The sequence below is a fragment of the Clupea harengus genome, chromosome 21, assembly GCF_900700415.2.
Source record: "Clupea harengus chromosome 21, Ch_v2.0.2, whole genome shotgun sequence".
Lineage (NCBI taxonomy): Eukaryota > Metazoa > Chordata > Actinopteri > Clupeiformes > Clupeidae > Clupea > Clupea harengus.
Window position 1 is genome coordinate 1,044,468 of NC_045172.1, and position 25,000 is coordinate 1,069,467.

Consider the following 25,000-nt stretch of genomic DNA (forward strand, 5'->3'; position numbering starts at 1 on the left):
TGTCGCCGCGCCTCACCTCACAGGAAGAAAGCAGAACGCCAGCGCAGCGCAGCGCAGAGCAGAGCAGAGCAGCGCTTAGAGGCATGCCCACCATGTTAATTGATTTGATAATTCCCTGTGGTCTTTCCTCCTGCGAACATGCTCGCATCTTTCCCTGTCAGACTGTGTGTGTGTGTGTGTGTGCGTGCGTGTCTCTCCCCATTTCCACGCCTGCCTCTCATGATCTGTGCTAGACTGCTGGCTGTGGCGATCCGCTCCCTAATTAGACTGTGTGTCTGTGTGTGTGTGTGTGTGTGTGTGTGTGTGTGCGTGTGCGTGCGTGCGTGCGTGCGTGCGTGCGTGCGTGCGTGTGTGTGTGTGTGTGTTTTGGTGTGTCTTCTGAGTCTCTAAGTATGTGGATCTCTATGTGATGCTTCCTTGCTACCTGCTGGAAGGACCTCGATTTTCTACTGAATCTGATAAACATCTGTTAATATCTAAGCTGCTTTATCCCCTTAAAATCTTCACATAAACACACACACACACACACACACACACACACACACACAATAAGCCAGTTCAGCAACAGAGCGCTGCTCACTGATTCTTCTGTAAGAATCGGCTGTTTTTTTCGGGGCGATGTGAAACAGTGAGTGTAAATCTCTTTGGCAGATGTCTGAGTGTGTTTGAGTGAGTGGGTTTGTGTGTGTGTGTGTGTGTGTGTGTGTGTGTGTGTGTTTGAGTGAGTGGGTTCGTGGCGAAGCCTGCCGTTCCTTGAAGGTCTGCTCATAATTGTTGGTAAATTACTCACACAAGGGTGAGGAGGAGGATTTGTGCCCAATTGATTCCATTTAATGCTGCGCTCTCTATCTCTGGGCTCTCAGCACAGATTTACTGACGGAACATTTGAGAACCATGATCTGTGTGTGGGATTCCTCTCAGCTCACACTGCCTACATGTCTGACATGGACTGTGCAGATTGCAAGTTGCTCTTACTATAAAGAGCGACCCCTAAGTGCTCTTGTAACTATTGTAGATCGTGTGTGTGTGTGTGTGTGTGTGTCCATGTGTCCATGTCCACCACCCTCCATCCAGCCATAGTTTATTTGCCCGGTGATCTCATTATGGCTGGTGATTATCCTGCGTGCCTCAGTCAAGGTTACACTGTTCAGTGTGTGTGTGTGTGTGTGTGTGTGTGTGTGTGTGTGTGTGTGTGTGTGTGTGTGTGTGTGTGCGCAGGAGGTCCTTTGTGAGGAGCTTCATTAAGACGTGCTGCTTGTTAGAGCTCCAGTGTCTTCACAGGCAGAGCAGCTCGGCTGCTGGGGTGAGGTGGTCAGAGACGGCTGCCTGTCTGTCTGTCTGTCTCTCCACTGCCTCTGGGCACACACACACACACACACACACACACACACGCACGCACGCACGCCCCCCACAGGTCTGCCATGGGTGTGGCCATCCACACAGGTCATGACTACACACAGCACCACCACAGTACAGTCAGACCCTCTCCTTTTCTTTTTATTGTTAGCTTGCTTTTCTTTTTGCCACTTTTCCAGTGTCTGCATTACAGAATTGGATGGATTTAGCCCCGGTATGGGTGTGTGTGTTGGCACGTGTTGTTACGTCTCACTCGTCCGCTGTGCCACTGTTTTATGGGCTGAATGCTCTCGGTGGAGTTGTGGGTGATGGGGCAGAGTTAGAAGTGGCTAACCACGGCTCCGATCCTCGCCAGCTTTGTTTACAGAACCTGTTTACAGCGCACACTCCACCGACATCTGCTTCCTCCGCTAATTAGCCAGCAATTGCTTTAGAGAGGCTTGCATGTTGCCCCCTCATCCGCCAGACTGAGGTATTTTGACAGCAGCATTTTAACATAATCATTTCCTAATGTGGCAGAACACCAAATGACACAGTGTTCTGAGCGCAGCGTCTGGGAGAGGTTTTGTCAGCGGGGGTGTGCAGTCCTGCAGATAAATACTCTGTCGTGTATATCTCATTTATTATATATATTAAATTACTTAACTCTTCACAGTAAACAGCAATTCAACTGATCTTTCACACTGACAAATTGGTACATTATTCCATCGCCTCTCTATGTGAGTGTGTTAGTAGCCGTTGTTTGTTTGTATGTTCTTGCATTGAGAGAGGTGGCTGGTTGTGCACTTTTGACAAAGTTTGCCCCCCCCCTCCCCTCCCCCCACCCATTCTGTGTGGCGTGTCTTAAGGGTGGAGGGGGTGTTAAATTGGATGGTTAATTTGGGTGTTATTTACCCTGTAATTCATTAGTTTCAGCGTGCCATTGGCAGCGGGCAGGCTGTAATTTCACGCTTCGCAATAAAAGATGTCTCATAATCTGCTTCATTTAGCAGCCAAAGAATTTAATGAAATTAACTGCAGTCCTAATTAAGACGGTGAATATTAAAGACCTGCTATCAAGTCTTTAACGAGGGTGACATGATCCGCCTTCCGCAGGATTGGAAAAATATCATTTCGCTGGGAAAGGTTGTCACCGCTCCGAGCCATTTTGGCCATGATGGCTTTTCTGTCATGCACACTAACCTCTGGAAATGAGTTTTTTTCTTCTACTCACCTTTTTTTTATTATTATTTTTAGTTTGTAAAATGAAAGGCGCACACACACACACACACACACACACACACACACACACACACACATCAATCAGAGCTCTGTATTTAGATCTCCTAATGTGGTATCTTATTGATCCCCATGGGTGTGTCTTGAAGCTGCTGTCTGTCTGTCTGTCTGTCAGCCCCAGTGTGTGTGTGGTGCAGCAGTGGCACTGAGAGGGTCCTCTGTGACCTTGACATTTAATGGCAAGGTCGCTTTAAGAACATGGCAATAACACACACTCACCCGCTCTGCATGAAGAACATGGCAATAACACACACTCACCCGCTCTCTGCATTAAGAACATGGGAATAACACACACTCACCCGCTCTGCATGAAGAACATGGCAATAACACACACTCACCCGCTCTGCATTGAGAACATGGCAATAACACACACTCACCCGCTCTCTGCATTAAGAACATGGCAATAACACACACTCACCTGCTCTGCATGGCAATAACACACACTCACCCGCTCTGCATGGCAATAACACACACTCACCCGCTCTGCACGAAGAGCATGGCAATAACACACACTCACCCGCTCTGCATTGAGAACATGGCAATAACACACACTCACCCGCTCTCTGCATTAAGAACATGGCAATAACACACACTCACCCGCTCTGCATGGCAATAACACACACTCACCCGCTCTGCATGGCAATAACACACACTCACCCGCTCTGCATGGCAATAACACACACTCACCCGCTCTGCATGAAGAACATGGGAATAACACACACTCACCCGCTCTGCATGAAGAACATGGCAATAACACACACTCACCCTCTCTGCATTGAGAACATGGGAATAACACACACTCACCCGCTCTGGGGTGATGGGGGGTTTATAACAGTGTTCACTTTCACAGAAACACAAGTGGAATGTTATTAAAGCTGTCTATTTGATCATAAATATATCCATGAACGTCCAACAATTTCTTGCTAATTAAAGTAGCTTAATCAGGTACATTTCCAGTGAACTGTCCAAGTTTGTGTTTAAATGGAAGTGAATGCTCTGTTGTGGCGTTGGGTGAATGGTCTGTGTTGGGTGAATGGTCTGTGTTGGGTGAATGCTCTGTGTTGGGTGAATGCTCTGTGTTGGGTGAATGCTCTGTTGTGGTGTTGGGTGCACGTCTATGTGAGGGTTTAGTGCTCCATAGATGCACACCTTTGGACAAGAGCAGGGGAGGAGAGAGGGATCATCTCTCTGACCTCCAGGGCATCCAGAAAGAGATAAACTCAGACGAAAAAGACGGAGAGCCTAGGTTGGAGCATCTAATGATTGCACCCAACAGAAGTGGGGTTTGGGTAATTGAGTTTATAATTAATTACCCAGAGCTCTTTTCAGATAAATCAGTGGAGCAGAGTCCTGTCTTGGGTCCCGTGTGTTTCATTTGATCCGTGCAGCACCGCTCCCCCCCTGGGCTGCTCATCCCTGTCCACATCAAGGACCCCCGTGTCTGTGACGCTTTGTGTGGGTTCCTGTTTGGAAATGTCATACAGTACATATGGCAGATTGACGGGTGGAGGTCTTGAGCTAATTAACAGAAAGAGTGTTTTACATTGGGATGCTTTAGATAGGTTACAGCATTTTATTACATGGCATGCATTCCTCTCCCCTCTCCTGCTATGTGGCTGGCCTGTGTGTGTGTGTGTGTGTGTGTGTGTGTGTGTGTGTGTGTGTGCGTGTGCGTGTGCGTGTGTTGAATTGGATAGTGGCTTTTGGCTTTGTTGAAAGAGAGGGGTTTGACCTGGTCTCACTGGGATGATGAATGTCCTGGGGGTGGGCTGTGGTCAGGGGGCCCGGCCGGCAACATCAGATGGCCACAGCGATAGAGGACATTAACCTCTCACAAGGTGTCAATCTCACAGTGTCCTCCGTCCTCCCACACACACACACACACACACACACACACACACACACACACACACACCACAGGAAGCACTTTATGGAAGGGTCTCCATGACATTGTTAATTTATCCCCCAGTCTGAGTGGAGTCCTGGAACAAAGGCGTCCGTTGCAGCCCTCTTGTGACTCTGTCCTGTCAGGGCAGTGCAAGATTAGGCCTGTCCCCTCTCCTTATCCCTGGCTCAACCAGGCCCGTGATTTATTACAGCACTTGGGGGAAGCCCTTTGTGTGCCTTTTGTCCGAGTTATCGAGAGAAGGTGATGGAGAGAGAGAGAGAGAGTGATTGTGATAAGGAGTCTCAATTGGTCTGTTTTAATAGATTAGTGCTGGCAGGTTGAGGAGGATTGTTATTGTTGTGTTGATTTGTTTTGTTCCACTGCTCACAACTGGAGTGTGGTCCTCGTGAGCACGTACCTCTGGAATGGATCGCAACACTTTTTCCAGTTTCTTTGGCAGTTTAGGGTCACATTGTGAGATTACTTTGAGAAATATATTTCATATATATTATATTTACTTGTACTCGTGTAAACATTGCACATATTGACAGTCTGAAACGCTTAGCTCAGCACTTGAGTGGGTGTAACCCACTCTTTAAGAATGAAGGAGTGAGTGAGTGTGTGTGTGTGTGTGTGTGTGTGTGTGTGTGTGTGTGTGTGTGTGTGCGGGATGTATTTATCTCCTCCATTTCCTGCGGAGCGGGAGACCTTGTGAGCTGTCATCCCGCCGAGGCTGGAGTGGAGGCATCTTGCGTGGCGCTGGCCTGGAACTTAAGTAATGAAAGATAACAGCCATCAGAGGGTCGACGTGGCGTTCAATTAGCCTCTCCTGCAGAATGATGGCTTGTCACGCCACCGATGGATGCCTAGAATTAATAAACTAGCCAGAGAGTGCCAGCGAACACTCTTGGAGATATATTGGCCAGGGAGGGAGGCAGGCAGGCAGGCGGGCAGGAAACGGGGTTACCTTCAGTCTCGTTATGACATCAATCACTTGCACACACTTTTACCACACACTCACACACACACACAAAAAGTGTCCACAGTCACAAATGGTTATTGGCCTTTTGTCCATACATGTTCATAGGAATGTGGTGATGTCTTGAAATGAGCAGTCAACCTTTCATGCACACACATTTGAGACACTTCGTCACACATTATCTAAGTAGTGGTACAGTTAATATCTTGGGTTACGGTCTACGCCTTCATTTAGGATTTGATCAGATCCTGATATTTTAGGTGATGCTGCAATCTGATTTTTGTGATTCCAAAGACAAATACAAATAAATATATAAACTTGTGTCGCACTGGACTGTGAAAACAATCCATTTCATTGGTCTTGTAGTCTTAAATCATTAAGTGTACATTTACTATGCTAACATTTTAACAAAATGTGCCATTTGAAGTGACGATACAGAGGAAAATATCACAGTACCCAACTGATTCACTACCCCCATCAGTACCCCATCAGTACCCCATCAGTACCCCATCAGTACCCCCATCAGTACCCCCATCAGTACCCCCATCAGTACCCCCATCAGTACCCCCATCAGTACCCCCATCAGTACCCCATCAGTACCCCCATCAGTACCCCACTGATTCAGTACCCCCATAGTCTACACACTAAGTCATCTCCACACCAGAGCATTGCCAGCAGTTCTCAGTTGCCCAGTTTGTGTCGCTCTGCCCTCAATGTTTACCTGCTGTCAGGAAGTTTGGCTTAAACCATTAACTGGCCTTTATGAGCGGAACGCAATCTCCTGTGTCTGCTGTGCTGCGATGGGCTCAAGGAACACGGAGACATTTTCATAGCGTTGAAATGTCTGTAGTGATGTCATTGGGTTATGACATGCTGGTAATGACTGCTGTAATTTGACCTATTTGTTCTTCATTTTACTGGCTGATTTGAAAAGCTCCGCTTTGCTCTTTATTTGGTCTAATTACCCTGCATTCAGTGCTCAGTTTGATGGAGTGGAACAGTCAAAGAGGAGGCAGGAGAAATGGAAGAAAATAGAGAGAGAAGGGGGAGGGGGGGGGGGGGCAAGAAGAGAGAAAATGTTCTGATCTTCCCATCCTCTCCCCCCTCCCCTCCTCTCTTCTCTCTCTTCTCCTCTCTTCTCTTCCCCTCCCCCCCACCCCCTGTGTTGCGTGTCTCATGGCAACCTCCTCTGGACACTATTAATATCCCCCTGTCTCTGCGGTAATGTTTAACAAGTCCAGTGAGGTGACACATGCAGCAGCTCGGCTGTAATTGCTAATCAGCGGACAGTTTTATTCCCTTCGTGCCTAATGAATTTGGCTGAAATGGGGTGTGGGCGGCCTGAGAGGGCCAGTCAGCCACGGCTGATGTGTGGAGGAGAGCGGGCTAATGGCTACTGGCTAACGGCCGCAGCTGCTCGCCAGAGAGTAGCAGGAGCAGCTCTTTATTTCACTGGATCTCTCTGTCCTGTGAAATAATAATCAGTGGCCATAGTGCGTTCCACTTGTTAGGGGCACTGCGTTCTTTCGAGAGGGCTTCTAGTGTTGTGTGAGGGGGAACGCCATTTTTCCATCTGAATTCCCAGCTCTGTGACGCGCTCCACTTGAAGAGGATGATGAAGAGGATGATGTGTCTCTGTGGGGTGCTGGACACACGTCTCAATTAATAGTCATGTGATGGAGCAATCAACCTTCAGCTCCTACAGTTGCTGACGGTGCCTTGATGGTGTATTTACGCATGTTCTTTTCTTCTTCAGCTCCTCCAGTGATGGTGTATTTACGCATGTTCTTCTCTTCCTCCAGGGCATGCTCTTGAAGCGGAGTGGCAAGACTCTGAATAAGGAGTGGAAGAAGAAGTACGTGACACTGTGTGACAATGGACTGCTAACCTACCACCCCAGCCTGCATGTAAGTATCAATCTGATCCAGGACCAGTCTCTCTCTCTCTCTCTCTCTCTCTCTCTCTCTCTCTCTCTCTCTCTCTCTCTCTCTCTCTCTCTCTCTCTCTCTCCCCCTCCCTATCTCTCTATGTCTCTCTCTCTCGCTCTCTCTGTCTCTTTCTCTCCCTCTCTCTCTCTCCCTCTCTCTCTTTCTCTCCCTCTCTCTCCCTCCCTCTCTCTCTCTCTCCCCTTCCTCCTGAACAACACTACAGGGTCAATATCCAGCTGTAGGTGCTGTTTCCTCCAGCACTCTACTTGGATACATCTTCTCCATCCTTTATTTCAGACATCTCTTCCAGGCGTATAGTTGAGTAACACAGACGGTAGAGACATTTCTGTACACCTTTACACACTGTCCAATAAGACTCGGACACTGTATAGTGTACATAGTACAGAAACCTTTGTAGGTCCTTTGCTGTGTGTGTGTGTTTGTGTTTGCCTGTTTGTGTTTGCCTGTGTGTGTTTGTGTTTGCCTGTGTGTGTTTGTGTTTGCCTGTGTGTGTTTGTGTTTGCCCGTGTGTGTTTGTGTTTGCCTGTATGTGTGTTTGTGTTTGCCTGTGTGTGTTTGTGTTTGCCTGTGTGTGTTTGTGTTTGCCTGTGTGTGTTTGTGTTTGTCTGTGTGTGTTTGTGTGTGTGTGTGTTTGCCTGTGTGTGTTTGTGTGTGTGTGTGTTTGCCTGTGTGTGTTTGCCTGTGTGTGTTTGCCTGTGTGTGTTTGTGTTTGTGTGTGTTTGTGTTTGTCTCTGTGTGTTTGTGTTTGTGTTTGTGTGTGTTTGCGTTTGCCTGTGTGTGTTTGTGTTTGCCTGTGTGTGTTTGTGTTTGCCTGTGTGTGTTTGTGTTTGCCTGTGTGTGTGTTTGTGTTTGCCTGTGTGTGTTTGTGTTTGCCTGTGTGTGTTTGTGTTTGCCTGTGTGTGTTTGTCTGTGTGTGTTTGTGTGTGTGTGTGTTTGTGTGTGTGTGTGTGTGTGTTTGCCTGTGTGTGTTTGCCTGTGTGTGTTTGCCTGTGTGTGTTTGCCTGTGTGTGTTTGTGTTTGTTTGTGTTTGTCTCTGTGTGTTTGTGTTTGTGTGTGTTTGCGTTTGCCTGTGTGTGTTTGTGTTTGTCTGTGTGTGTTTGTGTTTGCCTGTGTGTGTTTGTGTTTGTCTGTTTGTGTTTGTCTGTTTGTGTTTGTCTGTGTGTGTTTGTGTTTGTCTGTGTGTGTTTGTGTTTGCCTGTGTGTGTTTGTCTGTTTGTGTTTGTCTGTGTGTGTTTGTGTTTGTGTGTTTGTGTGTGTTTGTGTTTGTCTGTGTGTGTTTGTGTTTGCCTGTGTGTGTTTGTGTTTGTCTGTGTGTGTTTGTGTTTGTGTGTGTTTGTGTTTGCCTGTGTGTGTTTGTGTTTGCCTGTGTGTGTGTGTGTGTTTGTGTTTGTCTGTGTGTGTTTGTGTTTGCCTGTGTGTGTTTGTGTGTTTGTGTTTGTGTGTGTTTGTGTTTGCCTGTGTGTGTGTGTGTGTGTTTGCCCATTGCTCCCCGTGTCTGTTTCTTCATCATGTTAATGCCAGAGAGCACACAGGTTGAGGGGGGCTCTATGGTCTGCCTGTGTTCCCATGGCAGCTCCATCAGGTCTGACCATCATGGCCGGTCGCTTGACGTGATGTTCATTATGGTCTGCCTGTGTTCCCATGGCAGCTCCATCAGGTCTGACCATCATGGCCGGTCGCTTGACGTGATGTTCATTAGGGACTCCACTTCACGTCGGCCATGTTAATGAAGTCCCTGGTCCAGCACTGATTTCTGTGATGTACACTGTTATGCCCCATTGAGTCCAGCAGAATTGTGGTCAAGCCCAAACACACACACACACACACACACACACACGGTCAACTTTCACACAGCAGTTTGTGGTTCCCTCCAGAACCATGTCTTTTCTTTCTCCATCTGGACTACAGTCAGTAGTGTTCTCGTCAGTGGAGAGTGGATCTTGGATGAGGTTTCCCTTCTCTAGGTGTTTAGCCCATAAAACCTGCACTCTTTAATGATGCTCCCTCTCAGGTCCTCTGTGTGCTCGCTCGGTAATGTTGTCCCCCTCTCCGGTCCTGTGTGTGTGTGTGTGTGTGTGTGTGTGTGTGTGTGTGTGTGTGTGGTGTGTGTGTGTGTGTGTGGTGTGAGATCCTCACAGCAGATCATTGCACCCCCCCCCCCCCCGCCTCCCATCACCAGGCATCTGTTCCATTCCCCAATTACAGTGTTTGTGGAGGCTAATATGATGAAACTCAATCACAGCTCCTAATTGCTTAATTGCTGCACTATGTGCAAAGAAATCCTATTAATGCAGCTAATTACGAGGAAGGCAATAGATGCAGTTGAGTTAGCACCGAAACTCCTCAGCACATAAACACACAAAAGCCTTCATTATACCCAAGTAACAGCCATTGTGTTGTCCCAGCGTTTCTGTTGATGTTTTTTGGCGTCACGTGTTTGCGTGTGTGTGTGTGTGTGTGTGTGTGTGTGTGTGGCCCAATTATCCATCAGCATGTCAATCAGCAGACTAGCAGTAAATGACTCTAGAGATCAGGACCTCGCTGCACTCCCTACGCCTGTCTATCACCACTCACACACACACACACACACATCCTCTCTGCTAGTGTGTGTGTGTGTGTGGGTGTGGGTGTGGGTGTGGGTGTGTGCGTGCGTGCGTGCGCGCGTGCGTGCGTGCGTGTGTGTGTGTGTGTGAGAGAGGGAGAGATTGGAGGGAGGAAGCATGTTTATGATGTGTTGATGATTAAAGTTATCGAATGCAAATGGCAACGCAATTACGAGAGTCAAGCTGTTGGCCGGCTGCTCGGCAGGGCTCTGAAGGGCTCTCCAGTGGCTTGTTAAGCCATGTCGAGAGCACTTGGCTTTGAATTACCCCTTTTGTCTGCCTCCTGTGTGCGTTTGTGTGAGTGTGCGTTTGTGTCTGTGTCTGTGTGTGTGTGTGTGTGTGTGGAAGAGAGAGAGAAAAAGAGGGCCTCTAATTCACTCTCTCATTCTCTTTAACAGTTCTCCCCTTCCTCCCCTTCTTACGGCTCTTTGTGGAGTTGATTGGCACTTGAGTGATGTATGGCCAGGCGTAGTGACCACCCAGGGCAGCCTGGATCTTAGGCAGGTGCCGTCTCCAGCAGGGAGACCATCGTCCGCCTAGCAGCAGACCCGCTGGCCCCGCGCCACACAGAGAGAAAGGGAGAGAGAGAGAGAGACAGAGAGGGAGAGAGAGAGCAGCAGGACTCACTCTCATCCTCCAAGTGTAATGACGATGTGTAGATCGGTGCGCTGACCCTGAGCTAACCCCCCGCTGTGCCGCCTCTCTTGCAGGACTACATGCAGAACGTCCACGGCAAGGAGATTGATCTGCTGCGGACCACTGTGAAGGTTCCAGGCAAGAGGCCCCCCAGAGCCGTGTCCACCTGTGCAGCCGTGCCCAGCCCCAAGACCAACGGCCTGGCCAAAGACATGAGCAGTCTGCAGCTGGGACCAGGACAGGCACAGGCCCCGGGTGAGTCTCTCCTACCAACAGCAACCCTCATGCAGGCCCACCAGGGCTCCCACTGGGTGGACATGTACACTGATTACACTACCATTGCACTTCAAATGACTGTTACAGGCAATCAGTAAGAAGCCAGTGAGGTGGGGAAGTTTGTCATTTTTTTTAATTACATTCTTTTTAAATACTTATAAACTATAAATACTTATGTACTATATACTACATATATTTAAAATGTCTTTTAGAGACAATTACAACACACACATCTTGCAGGATGAGTGTGGAGACATCATCACCCCTGAAACTGTTTTGAACCTTTTAGTAGGGATGGGTCGTGACTTTTGAATATTCGAGTAGTTGTTAAATTATATATAAAATATTTTCAAGTTGTGCCCCACCATAAAGCAGCCATCTGGGACTGCCCCGTCTTCAAGGCTGATGTGGAGCCAGCCTGGGGGGTCTAGTCAGGGGCGCAGGGTTTGGAGAGTTAGCTTTAGCCAGTTAGCATCCAAATTGACCGCTGACATCTTTAAAAATGTCGTCCAATGGGTGGTCAGTTCCGGCACCATTTATACGAAAAGCCAATTAGGCACCACGTAACGTATGACAACAGCAATAAAGAAATAGTGTCGTCTGTGCGGATTGTGAGCGTTGAGTAGCGTATGACAACAGGCACTAAGTAAATAGTGTCGTCTGTGAGGATTAAGAGCGTTGAGTAGTGTATGACAACAGGCACTAAAGAAATAGTGTCGTCTGTGCGGATTGAGAGCGATTAATTGTTTTCCCCTCCGGTGTGGGCGGGACTTAATTGCGCTGTGTCTCTATAACAGCTACGTAGATGTAGTGAGCTGTGCAGCAGTCTAGTGCACCTGCAATTATTATGCTATGCTATGCTATGCTATGCTATGCTATGCTATAGAGTGTGAAAACATTCTTGACACATGACAAATGTTGGAAATCCATCAGTGCCAACGTGAGACGTGACCGGTATGCTGTCTGGGTGTGTGTGTGTAGTAGTGTAATTGTTCCCAGCGATTATGAAATAGTATTTTTGCTTGAAATGCCCATGCCCACCTTTTAGGGATGCTGTGATCAAGGCACCTCCACCCCAGCCACAGAGCTGTGTGTGTACTGGCCTCCTCACCCCACCCATACCGCTGACACTGAATTAGAACAGGCTGGAAGAACAGTTGTTTGCCCAAAAGATGCTTTCTACACGGTCTAACTTGCTGCTGCAGCCTCAGCTTGAGATGCAGTGTTGAATCAAGCATCCCAGCCCAAGACACACACACACACACACACACACACACACACACACACACACACACACACACACACACACACTCACACAACGCTCCAGGACGACCAAACTAATAGCATGAATATTCAGTGACCCATAATACAAGTACTAATTATTGTCATGAATATTAATGCAATCAGTGCGCTGTCTCTCTCCCTCTTTCTCTCTTTCTCTCTCTCTCTTTCTCTTTCTCTCTCTCTCGTTCTGTAGCCAGGCAGCTGGAAAATGGGTTGTAATGAGAGAATGCGAAGCAGGGGGAGGGTGTGAGAGGGAGAGAGAGGGGGAGAGAGAGGGGGAGAGAGAGGAGAGATGGGGAAATAATTCACTGGCTTGATGAGCCTATAAAATGGCCTGCAATGCCAGGTCTCCCCCCCCCCCCCCCCCCCCCCCCCCTCCCTCCCTCCCCTCCAACGGTTAGCTGCTGTGATCAGAAGCATGTGCACTGTGTGGTGTGGCGCATGTTTTCATTCTTCAGTTGTCTGGGTACGCCAGATCTGTCCTTGCTCTTCCGCACCTACAGACACGCGAGCCGTGAACAGTAAGATGTCCACACAATGTTCCATAGATCCCCGAGGCACGGCACTGTTTACTTCGTATAAGCGTCTCTTAAATTGCACCATATCAAACATTTCATCCCCCCCCCTCCCTCCCTCCCTCCCTCCACCTCTCTTTCTCCATCTCCTGCTCCCTCCATCATGTAAGAGTTGCCATTTACCCAGAGGTGTAGTATGTAGGTTGGTTTTGTAGCAATGAAGGATTAAATTGTGTGGTGACATTTAGGCATATTTGTGTTCGGGCTCACAGTAAAGGGGCTTGGTCCTCCGTTCCCACTGTTTAAGTCAGGGCCTAAACCATGTGTTATACTATTACTGTACCGTAATAACCAACTTAAATAAATACATAATATCTATTGCACTTCTTAATCAAATTAAGAATTAAAAATCATAATTCTGATAATAAAAACAATAACAATAATAATAATATTAATAATAATAATAATGTTTGAAACGGACATACGTCGTAGGTCATTAAATGGTTTGTTAATGTGATGTGTGGTTAATTCCAGTTGAGTGTGCATGTGATCTGTCATGTTTGGTCTGTGTGGGACGGCCACAGAGGAGCAGCACACCCCCCCCCCTCCCCCCCACGGTGCAGCGGGGCCGTCCTTCTGTGCTGTTGACAGGCAGGGCCCTGCGTGTCGTGTCCCCTGCTCCAGTCCGGCTTTATTAGTGTGATTATGTGGCAGGCCACTGACATGGCTTTAATCACATGCTAATAGCTAACCCTGACCTTCGTGTGCCACTGTTGTGTATGGCAGCCATTGATAATTAATCTGCTTTCTCTTATGCCACCTGAAAGAATGCTGTGTCAAAGTTCACAGTGTGTGTGTGTGTGGGGGGGGGGGGGGGGAAACAAAATGATGTGGTTATTTGGTAGTTGTGTGTGTCTCAGCCAGCAATTTAAAGGCTTCAGCCGTAAACTTTGCATTGAGTGAAAGATTTAGCCATTCAAGCTTTTCACTTCCATTATTGTTCACGTGAGCATAATCTCACACTGCGACTGTAACGTTTCATCAACCAAGTATGTCTGAAGTTTCTAAAGAATAATAAAGAATAACGTCTCCGTGTGTGTGTGTGTGTGTGTGTCCCCTCTGCTGTAGGCACAGTGAGCACCAGCACATCTGCGTCTCAGATGGCCAGTGGCATCAGCCTGGTGTCCTTCAACAGCCGGCCGGACGGCATGCACCAGCGCTCCTACTCCGTGTCCAGCGCCGACCAGTGGAGCGAGGCCACCGTCATCGCCAACTCTGGCATCAGCACAGGTACTGTCCCTCCCTCCCTCCCTCCCTGCGTCCCTCCGTCAATCAGTCTGTGTCATCTGTACCCACCAGGGTCTGTGTGATCTATTTCTCCACGCCGCGACACCCCACCTCTTCATCTCCACCTTCCGTTCTTTGTGTTTGTGACGGCACTACAGCATCATAATCAAGAGTGTGTGTGTGTGTGTGCTGCTGATTGACCTGTAGTGATGGGTTGCTATATGGGGATGTGTTTGTTTGTGTGTCAGTGTACACAAGAAGCGTCTGAAGGGAAGAGTCATAGTTGTGTTTCATGAACAGAAAAGCAGGGGTTTGCCCCATCCATCTCCTCATGTCCCATTGGCCAGACTCTACACATGTCGTCTCTGGGGGGAGGCAAGATGTGCCCACGAGAAGACACACACACGCACACACACACACACACACACCTGCACACACACACACACCTACACACACACACACACACACACACACCTACACACACACACCTACACACACACACACCTACACACACACACACACACACACACACCTACACACACACACACCTACACACACACACACCTACACACACACACCTACACACACACACACACACACACACACACACACCTGCACACACACACACCTGCACACAGTCACGCTACACTCTCTCAATCATACAGGATCTCATTGATCCTCTGGCAGCCCCCTACTGCTCCTGTGTTGTCAGGCTAATGGCCACAGTGAGACCGACTCATGGTGATCAACTCAACATTTGTGTCCCCTGCGGCCACAGAATGCCCTGGACAGGAGTGAGTCACACCCTTCTTAAATGCCCCCTTTCTGCCCTCTTCTGCTGCTCTGAGCCATGGGACCTCATGTAGAGCCCATGACCACTGCATGGGGCAGTGAACCTCTGTGTCTCTGTGTTTAGTAAAAGAGCTGTCTGGTTAATATCTATATTAGCATCGTGTCGTGTCAGTCACAACATGGTGTGTGGAGAGAACACCTGGACTGCAGGAGAGGGCTAGGGAAGAGGAGCACAGTCAAGCTTCATTACACAGAGAAGTGCTTACACACACACACACACACACACACACACACACACACACACACACACACACACACACACACACACACACACACACACACACACACACACACACACACACACACACTCACACACTCACACACACACACACACTCACATACACAAATACTGACTGCTTTAATTAGACTGACAGCTGTCTGCATCTGTGTCAGCGTGATGATACACTTGAGAGACACCCCCTCCATGTTGTCAGCCGCAAATTAGAGCTGTGAAATGTTTAAATGGGCTCCCTACAGGACTTCAAGCAGCAGGCTGACACACACACACACACACACACACACACACACACACACACACACACACACAGCTGAGTATGTTGCGCAGAGCCACACACACATTTGTCAGTGTCACAGAAAGGCAGATACAAGTGTACTCTCTCTCTCTACACACACACACACACACACACACACACAGCATCCAGCACATAATGTTGTGTTACAATTATGTAGGATTACTTAGGAACATTAACAAAATGAAGCTGACATAAGGGACACATTCACAGACAGGTTCACTAAAGGACTCCATTGGTCACTTGAAGATTTCCTGTATAGAAACTCAAGTTTAAGCGCAGATATTGGACCAGTGTAAAATATATCATTTATCTTCACACGCATTGTTTAGACCCAAAACATTGTGAACAAAGTAATTGCAGTTGTCCCTTCATTTCTATATGAACGTATTGAAGGACTTTTGCTAAGTGTGTGTATGGTGCAGCACAATACATGTCATGCTGTGGCTTCTCTCAGTTGGACAGTGATTACATCCGCTGGACCACTGGGTGGATGGATGCTCAGACCTGCAGATTGGATTATGTGAAGTGTGTGTGTGTGTGTCGTGTGTGTGTGTGTGTGTGTGTGTGTGTGTGTGTGTGTGTGTGTGTGTGTGTGTGTGTGTGTGTGTGTGTGTGTGTGTGTGTGTGTGTGTGTGTGTGTGTGTGTGTCATGTTTGTGTGTGTGTGTGTGTGTGTCATGTTTGTGTGTGTGTGTGTGTGTGTGTGTGTGTGTGTGAGAGAATATGTGTGTGTGTCATGTTTGTGTGTGTGTGTGTGTGTCATGTTTGTGTGTGTGTGTGTGTCATGTTTGTGTGTGTGTCATGTGTGTGTGTGCATGCCCTCCTTGAGGCTGATGTCACACGCTTAAGGGGAGCTAATGGAGTGCTGGAGGTACGGGGTGTTGTTGAAGTTGTCTGAGCGCATCACTCTGCCAGCCAAGCCCCCCCTTAAAAATAACCTTTTACGGCGCTTAATGATGTCCTCGTCCACAGCCTCAGCTCAATGGATTGTGATCGCTGGCTGACTGAAGTCTTGTTGCTGATTGCTCATCACCTCTACCCCTGGAGCTCAGGCAGGCAGGCAGGCAGGCAGGCCCCGCCCCCCCCCCCCCCCCCCACGAAAAAAAAAAAACACACACCGACACAGACACTACCACACACACTCTTACACACAGACACCAACACACACACTCTCACACACTGACACTAACACACACACACTCTCACACAGAGGAAAATAAAGCTGGACCGCAGTAATTAGCGGTAGCTCAGCGGCAGCAGCAGCGGTGGCCATGTATTGACGTGGCAACTGCAGGTCACCCTCCCCTGGGTCGCGGAGGGGAAGAACTGAAACCCAGAGAACGGTGTCCTCATATCTCCATCTTCATGTAGCAGCGCTTCACCTCTGCCGCTCTGCGCCCGTACGGGGGTGTGAAGGGACGCCTCTGCCTGCGCCCGTACGGGGGTGTGAAGGGACACCTGCTCCTTTGATTAGAGCTGCCCTTCCAACACACACACCACACACACACACACACACCAAAGACAGCCACGCTTCTCTGTTTGTTTGTTTGTTATTTTCTGGCTCACTAATAACTTGGCTAATGACAGATTTATTGTTGGGTTTCTTGGCCTTATAGGACAGCACTCTTGCATTTGCATAAACAAGTCATGCAAATTGTGTTATTTTCAGGTGCTCATTCCATTTGTGAAAGTCCCCAGGAAGCAGCAGAGCCCTGGGTAGTTTCATCTGTGGCACACGAGCACCTCTGGCACCCACACACTACATTTCAAACTGTGTTGTTTCTAATCCTAACCAGTCCTGAGTACTGCACTGATATTTCAAAACTCACCCTGTGGTCCGGTCAGGAAGCCGAACTCTGCCATACTATGGGCTTTTTCTAATGGGATGTCACTGGTGAAACCAGAACAAATAATGACATTAGGTGTATTAGGTGGAACCTTTTGAGGTTCTAGTCCATATAGGAGGACATTGGTTCCTCTATCTACCTCCTCTGATAGGCCACGGTTGTATGGGGTTGAAAGGGTGTAGACATGGCATATCCTGCCAGTCCTACAGTGCCTTGAGCACACATTGAAGCAGTATAAAAATAATATGTTCAGCCTTGTTGTCCCCCCACCCCCCCACCCCTTCTAATGTTGTTGGCCTTTCTTCCCTGATTATGGCCCAATAATAGCAGTAGGGGTAATGAGCAAGTCTCTTTAATGTGAGGGTCTCTGGGCTGTGGAGCCATGGGGGGAGGATGACAAGGCCAATGCCGTATCCCACTGTGGGCACCTCGCTCTGGGGCGGGATGTTTCATGGACCCCCCTGCTCTCCGGTGCTCTGCTCCTCACCCAACCACTTGACTAATGGTCCTATTTTCATTTTCCCTCTCTATCTATCTGGAGGGCACCCTCTACTCATCTCCTCTTTGCCCATTTCTCCATCTTATATGCCAGGCAGGCCAGAATGAGCTGTCTGTCATCTCTCTGTCTGTCATCTCTCTGTCTGTCCATCCATCCCTCAGCTCCACTCTTTGTCCTTGTGCTGTCTGCTCTGCTCTGCCTGTCTCTCTGCTCTGCCTGTCTCTCTGCTCAGTCTGTCTCTCTGCTCTGCCTGTCTCTCTGCTCTGTCTGTCTCTCTGTCTCTCTGCTCTGTCTGTCTCTCTCTGTCTCTCTGCTCTGCCTGTCTCTCTGCTCTGTCTGTCTCTCTCTGTCTCTCTGCTCTGCCTGTCTCTCTGCTCTGTCTGTCTCTCCGCTCTGTCTGTCTCTCTGCTCTGCTCTGCCTGTCTCTCTGCTCTGCCTGTCTCTCTGCTCTGCTCTGCTCTCTCTGCTCTGTCTGTCTCTCTGCTCTGTCTGTCTCTCTGCTCTGTCTGTTTCTCTGCTCTGTCTGTCTGTCTCTCTGCTCTGCCTGTCTCTCTGCTCTGCCTGTCTCTCTGCTCTGTCTGTTTCTCTGCTCTGTCTGTCTGTCTCTCTGCTCTGCCTGTCTCTCTGCTCTGCCTGTCTCTCTGCTCTGCCTGTCTCTCTGCTCTGTCTGTCTCTCTGCTCTGCTCTGCTCTGTCTGTGTCTCTGCTCTGTCTGTCTCTCTCTCTGCTCTGTCTGTGTCTCTGCTCTGTCTGTCTGTCTCTCTGCTCTGCCTGTCTCTCTGCTCTGCCTGTTTCTCTGCTCTGTCTGTCTCTCTGCTCTGCTCTGTCTGTCTCTCTGCTCTGCCTGTCTGTCTCTCTGCTCTGCCTGTCTCTCTGCTCTGCTCTGTCTGTCTCTCTGCTCTGCCTGTCTCTCTGCTCTGTCTGTCTGTCTCTCTGCTCTGCCTGTCTCTCTGCTCTGTCTCTCTGCTCTGTCTCTCTGCTCTGCCTGTCTCTCTGCTCCATCGTCTCTCTGCTCTGCCTGTCTCTCTGCTCTGCTCTGCTCTGTCTGTCTCTCTGCTCTGCTCTGCCTGTCTCTCTGCTCTGATCTGTCTCTCTGCTCTGCCTGTCTCTCTGCTCTGCTCTGCTCTCTCTGTCTTTCTGCTCTGCTCTGTCTCTCTGCTCTGCTCTGCCTGTCTCTCCGCTCTGTCTGTCTCTCTGCTCTGCCTGTCTGTCTCTCTGCTCTCTGCACTCTGCACTCCTCATGTCCTCCTCACTCCCCCACATGCTGGCTGCTGCTTACTCCTCCTGCAAGGAGGAGAGGATGATGAGCAGGGAGACAGACCTATCAGGAGGAAGAGAACAGATGGGGGAATGGGAATGGGGAGATGAATGGAGATGAGAAGAGGAGAGGTACGGGAAGGAAGTGAAAAAGGTTAGAAAGAAAGGGAGACGGAGAGAGAGATGATTAGTTGCAGCATAGCAGAAAAGGTTGAAAGAGAAGGATGGAGAGGTGTGTGTGTGTGTGTGTGTGTGTGTGTGTGTGTGTTGGACAGGGGGTGTGGAGAGGAGGTTGGTTAATCTGGGGTGGTTAATTGTGCAGTTTGAGATGGCATCTTGTCAGCAGAGATAAGTTGTCACGTTTTCCACTTGAGCTGAGGCTAAACGATTGTAAAATAAGTTATGGCTGTCCTTGGGGCTGTCTGCCGTTCGTTTGCCGCCGCAGTGCCGAGAGCGCGCTCTGTGCCAACCACCCCCAGCCCTCCCCGCATCAGGCCTGCCGCGCGGCTTGATATTAATGTGAGCTGAATGTTATTTTATTCTGCCGCTAGTCACAGCTGTCAGCTCGCTGTATGAAGAGTGAAGTTGCCTCTTGATAGCCAGCGCCTGAGGATCAGGAGCCAAATGCCAACACTCACTCCAGCAGTGGATCAGATCAGCCTCTGCTGTGGAACAGCTTCAGCCTCAGCACCACAAAAGGTTCCATTCTAAAAATGGAGTACCTCTGCTTTAGATGGCTGTTTGCAATAGCACAATGCTCTGCGTATTGGGACAGCCACCATTTCTTTCTTTCTTTTTTTCTGGCATTAAACAACCTGTGTTTTTAGCGTCCTCTGCAGCACCAAGCTTCGATGAGCCTCTGGTTTACACATGAACAGAGACACTGTCTTTGGCAGGGTTTTGAATCTGAGCAAAGCAGTCCATGCTCCAATTCTTTTTACGGTTTTTACAAAGTGCTCTGTGTTGGTTTGAATTGGTTGACTTCCATTTCATGTTTGTGTTTTTACAATGACAGTTGTGAGCCAATGAAAGTCTGTTCAGTCTTGCTGTAAGCGTCATGTAAATGGAATATCTACTCATCATTTTAGAACCCTTTCCACACACATTCATGGATCATTCTGAGGGGATTATGGCTGTGTGTAGATATCCATACGTCTGTTCCACACGTCTGTTCCATATGTCTGTTCCATACGTCTGTTCCACACGTCTGTTCCATATGTCTGTTCCATATGTCTGTTCCATATGTCTGTTCCATAAGTCTGTTCCATACGTCTGTTCCATACGTCTGTTCCATATGTCTGTTCCATAAGTCTGTTCCATAAGTCTGTTCCATATGTCTTCCATACGTCTGTTCCATACGTCTCACCTCTCCCTGACCATCACCACCAATGACATATTTATTATGGAATATTAACATATTTCCCTTCCCGTGCACTGCAGTTTTCAACCATTGTGTTATCCTTTTGAAAGCTACAATGTTACAGTGTTATTATTAAAAAGGTTAACATTCAGTGAAGTGGGGTTGTGGACCAGCTTCAAAGCGGTTTATGCTTTAGGTCAGGTTTTGTTTTTTGTTCCAAACTCCAAATGGAATCTGGTGAACTATGATGTGTTGCTCCTTGCAAACAGCCCTGAATCAGTGACGGCAGCCTGTGCATGTGTTTGAATAGAGATGTCTGTGTTGACTGTCCCCTTGCAGTAACACTGCTCCCTTCAGGGCCACCTTTCCCACAGGCCAGCGGCTCTGGACCCAAACCTCAGCTGTTCATCAGGTCCCGACCTCACTCTTGTTCTCTGTCTATCAGACACAGGGCTGGGGTTCATCAGGTCCCGACCTCACTCTTGTTCTCTGTCTCTCAGACACAGGGCTGGGGTTCATCAGGTCCCGACCTCACTCTTGTTCTCTGTCTCTCAGACACAGGGCTGGGGGATTCAGTGTGTTGCTGTTCATCAGGTCCCATCCTCACTCTTGTTCTCTGTCTCTCAGACACAGGGCTGGGGTTCATCAGGTCCCGACCTCACACTTGTTCTCTGTCTCTCAGACACAGGGCTGGGGGATTCAGTGTGTTGCTGTTCATCAGGTCCCATCCTCACTCTTTTTCTCTCTCTCTCAGACACAGGGCTGGGGGATTCAGTGTGCTCCAGTCCCAGCATCTCAAGCAGCACGAGTCCCAAGATGGATCCCCCTCCGTCGCCCCACGCCAACCGCAAGAAGCACCGCCGGAAGAAGAGCACCAGCAACTTCAAAGCGGACGGCCTCTCTGGTACTGCCGAAGGTAACGCCATCCTCCCCCCCACCCTTTCCCAGCCCTGCTCAGCCTCTCTCTCTCTCTCGCTCTCCGTCAGCGTGTCCCTCTCTTATTCTCTCTTCTAGACGCTTGACTTAGAAACAGAGCCATGCCTGGGCAAGTTTACTTCTTCCTCCGATGTTTACTCTTGCCTCTGTAGTGCACGCTGCTCACCATCGTCTGCAATGGCAGTTTTAACTCACCTGCCCCTTAATAGGCTAATCCTGATGGCTCATATTCAGTAACACACATGCTAGAGTCCTGGATTGGGATTAAAGGACACTTGTCTAAGGGATCAGATTAGTGCTCTTCGGCTCTGCAGCACAGGAAGGGATTTTGACTTTCCAACCACACAGAGAGGTGTGTTTCAGCCGTTACTGCTGGTGTTCAGGCCATTTAAAATGTCTCTTCTAATTTCTTTATTAAAGGGATTTTCGCCGTGTGTGATATAACCGTAATCCATGTTGGGATTGAGAGAAGTGGTTAGGTTTAGGAGGAGCAACAGGAGCCCACGAGGAGGTGTGCATTGAAGAGCAGGGTTGGGAAACGCAGTCATCCCCTCCGAGCTCCTGACCTCAGACAGTCTGAAGGAGGGAGTCTCTCCATGTCTTCATCCCACTCCTCATCCTCACTCTGTCTTGTGCGTGGAAAGTGTGTGTTTGAACATGGAAGGGTTTGTCAGCTCAGGCTTATCAGGTTGTCATCACGTACTGAAAAGAAAAACAGATTTACACACACACATACTCCTATACATACACAAACAGATACACATACTCCTATACATACACAAACAGATACTCATATTTATATACATACACAAACACATACACATACTCCTATACATACACAAACAGATACTCATATTTATATACATACACAAACACATACACATACTCCTATACATACACAAACAGATGCTCATATTCATATTCATACACAAACAGATACTCATATTCATATACATACACAAACAGATACTCATATTCATATACATACACAAACAGATGCTCATATTCATATACATACACAAACAGATACTCATATTTATATACATACACAAACAGATGCTCATATTTATATACGTACACAAACAGATACTCATATTTATATACATACACAAACAGATACTCATATTTATATACATACACAAACAGATACTCATATTTATATACATACACAAACAGATACTCATATTTATATACATACACAAACAGATACTCATATTTATATACATACACAAACAGATACTCATATTCATATACATACACAAACAGATGTACAAACATGAACCAGAAATGTACACTGTTCACAACTCCATGGAATACAGACAAGAGTTATGTAACATAATCTTCCCAGTTTTTGCATGTGTGTGTGTGTGTGTGTGTGTGAGAGAGAAAAAAACACCAGTTACAAGTAAGAATAATGTTTAGATGTTCCCATATTGCACAGATCGGTATCAGATGAGGTTCTGTCCCAGAACATGACTACAGCATCATCCCTGTAGAACAAATATCTGACCAAATCACTGTTGTTGATGCGTGCTGCTTCTGATGGATCAGGCAAACCCTCCAAACTAATGCACAGATCCTCTACACACCACCCCTTTATACTATCAGTACCACACACCCCCCCTTCTGAACAGCTGACCTGCACACAGATCCTCTCAAACCTTTGGTCTGGGTAGAACTTGCTCAAGCCCTGTTTATCTCTGAGCTCCAAAACTTCTTGTCAGAATCCCATGCTTGGTCTGCACACGAGCGATGCACCCCATATGGATCGCATGTCAGGCTCTGACCAGCTCCATTAATTACCCTGGGTTTTAGTGGGTGGGCCTACCTCTGGGGGTTAGGGGATTACTGGGGAGCAGATCAATAAAGGTATTTACACCAGCAAACAGGGCCAATAATCCTTCAGCAGTCAGTGCAGAGGTGAAGGCCCCAGGGTTGGAGGCTCCTGCATGTGATTGGCTCTCTGGTTAGTGGCCGTTTTGAATCTCCACTGGTGCGGGGGCCCCTATAGTTCGCTGAAGTTCAAGAGCACTCAGGACCTAATCTCTTCAGTGTGCAATTATACTTTATTTCTTGTACCTATCTATCCCCTCCATTCTGCCTATTCTTTACTTTGTCTGCAATAGAACAGCCTCTCTGTTCGATACCCTCAGGCCAGATTTTTGCCAACCCTCAGGTATGTATTGGCAGCGCCCCCATGTGGCTGCAGTGAGCCACTGCCCCAGGTGTTGCGCGGTGTCTGCGGGGTTCTGATGAGACTGATCATGGAGATTCTCTATGCTCCTATGTGAACTACGGAGCGGAGCGTGGGACATACGGCGCCCATGGAATCAGATTTCATAACCACATCCGACAGAAGCCACTCTTCACCAGCGGTGCCTCTCTTGGCCAGCTCATCGATGTGTGGACGGAGTGTGGACTCTTGGCTGGTCTGATAGTCGGTGAAAGCGCTCTGTTTGTTGAACTGTGGCTGATCAGTCCGATTGATCATGGCACGTTGGGAAACGAGAGATGAGTGCAGCAGGAGGGGAGAGACTCCCCCAGCCCCCGTCTCTGGAGGAGCGGCTTCATTGACTGGTTCATTTACTGCTCCTTCTACCCCCGCTAACCTGGCCCACATTGTGGAGTCCAGCGCTCATTCATTCTGATTGGAGAACATGGGGCGCAGAGAGAGTGTGAGCCTCAGATGGATCTCCTCTCTCCTCTCTCCTCTCTCCTCTCTCCTCTCTCCTCTCTCCTCTCTCTCCTCTCTCTCCTCTCTCTCTCCTCTCTCTTTGATGGTGGAGTAGGGGGTGAAGTGAAGTGAGATGTAGCGATCCCTCTGAATTTAGCCAAAGGTCAGCCAGTGAAAAGCCTCATGTAAATCTTCCCTCTTTTCCTTTGCTGTGTCTCCCACTGCTTTGGTCTTTACCTCTCTTTCTGTCCCCCCCTCTCTCTCTCTCTCTCTCTCTCTCTCTCTCTCTCTGTCTCTTCACCCCTCTCTCTCTGTCTGTGTCTCTTCACCCCTCTCTCTCTCCCTCTCTCTGTGTCTCTTCACCCCTCTCTCTCTCTACCTCTTTTTCTTTTCAGTGCGATGGCCATCCCCTCTCCTGCCCCTCCCCAGCGGCTGGGTGCTCTTAAGTGAAATATTATAAATCCTCCACAGTATTGAAATCTTTTATCAGCTGTGTCACTTTCATTATTCAATAAGCGATTAGTAACAGTCTCCCAATTTAGCCATTAAGCACTTGTGCACGAGCTGCGGACGGCTGTCACGCCGCTGGCTACATGAAGTATCAGCCCTGTCAGACGGCCCGTTATTCATGAGGACCCACCCTCCCCCCACACACACACACACACACACACACACACACACACACACACACACACACACACACACACACACACACACTCTCACCTACCTTGCCCCCAGCTTGAGCTCAAACATGACTGCTTTAGAGTTTAATGTGAGGTGTGTTGGCTTTTTGAATGTTGTTAGCGTCTCGTACACACTCACGTTAGCATGCCTTTTTGTTTTTCAGGTATAAAGATTACATTTGTTATGTCAGGCAGCAGCTATTGTATTTCCTCTTTTCTCAAACACCTGAAGACATGTAGAGTGTATTATACATCATTATTTGAGTTGCATGTGTAAATACAAGTCAGTTATGTCCTTTTCCTGGCTAAT

The 25,000-nt window shown here is 48.3% G+C and overlaps 1 protein-coding gene across 1 annotated transcript in view; it reads left to right on the forward strand.

Annotated features, from left to right (window-relative positions):
- Window positions 1–25,000, forward strand: part of agap1 (ArfGAP with GTPase domain, ankyrin repeat and PH domain 1) — a 70,240-nt gene that overhangs the window by 19,778 nt on the left and 25,462 nt on the right. The window contains exons 6-9 of the mRNA XM_031558150.2: window positions 7,304–7,408; window positions 10,764–10,944; window positions 13,893–14,054; window positions 21,152–21,301. Of these exons, the coding sequence (XP_031414010.1) occupies window positions 7,304–7,408; window positions 10,764–10,944; window positions 13,893–14,054; window positions 21,152–21,301 (598 nt within the window). The remainder of the gene's footprint in view (window positions 1–7,303; window positions 7,409–10,763; window positions 10,945–13,892; window positions 14,055–21,151; window positions 21,302–25,000) is intronic.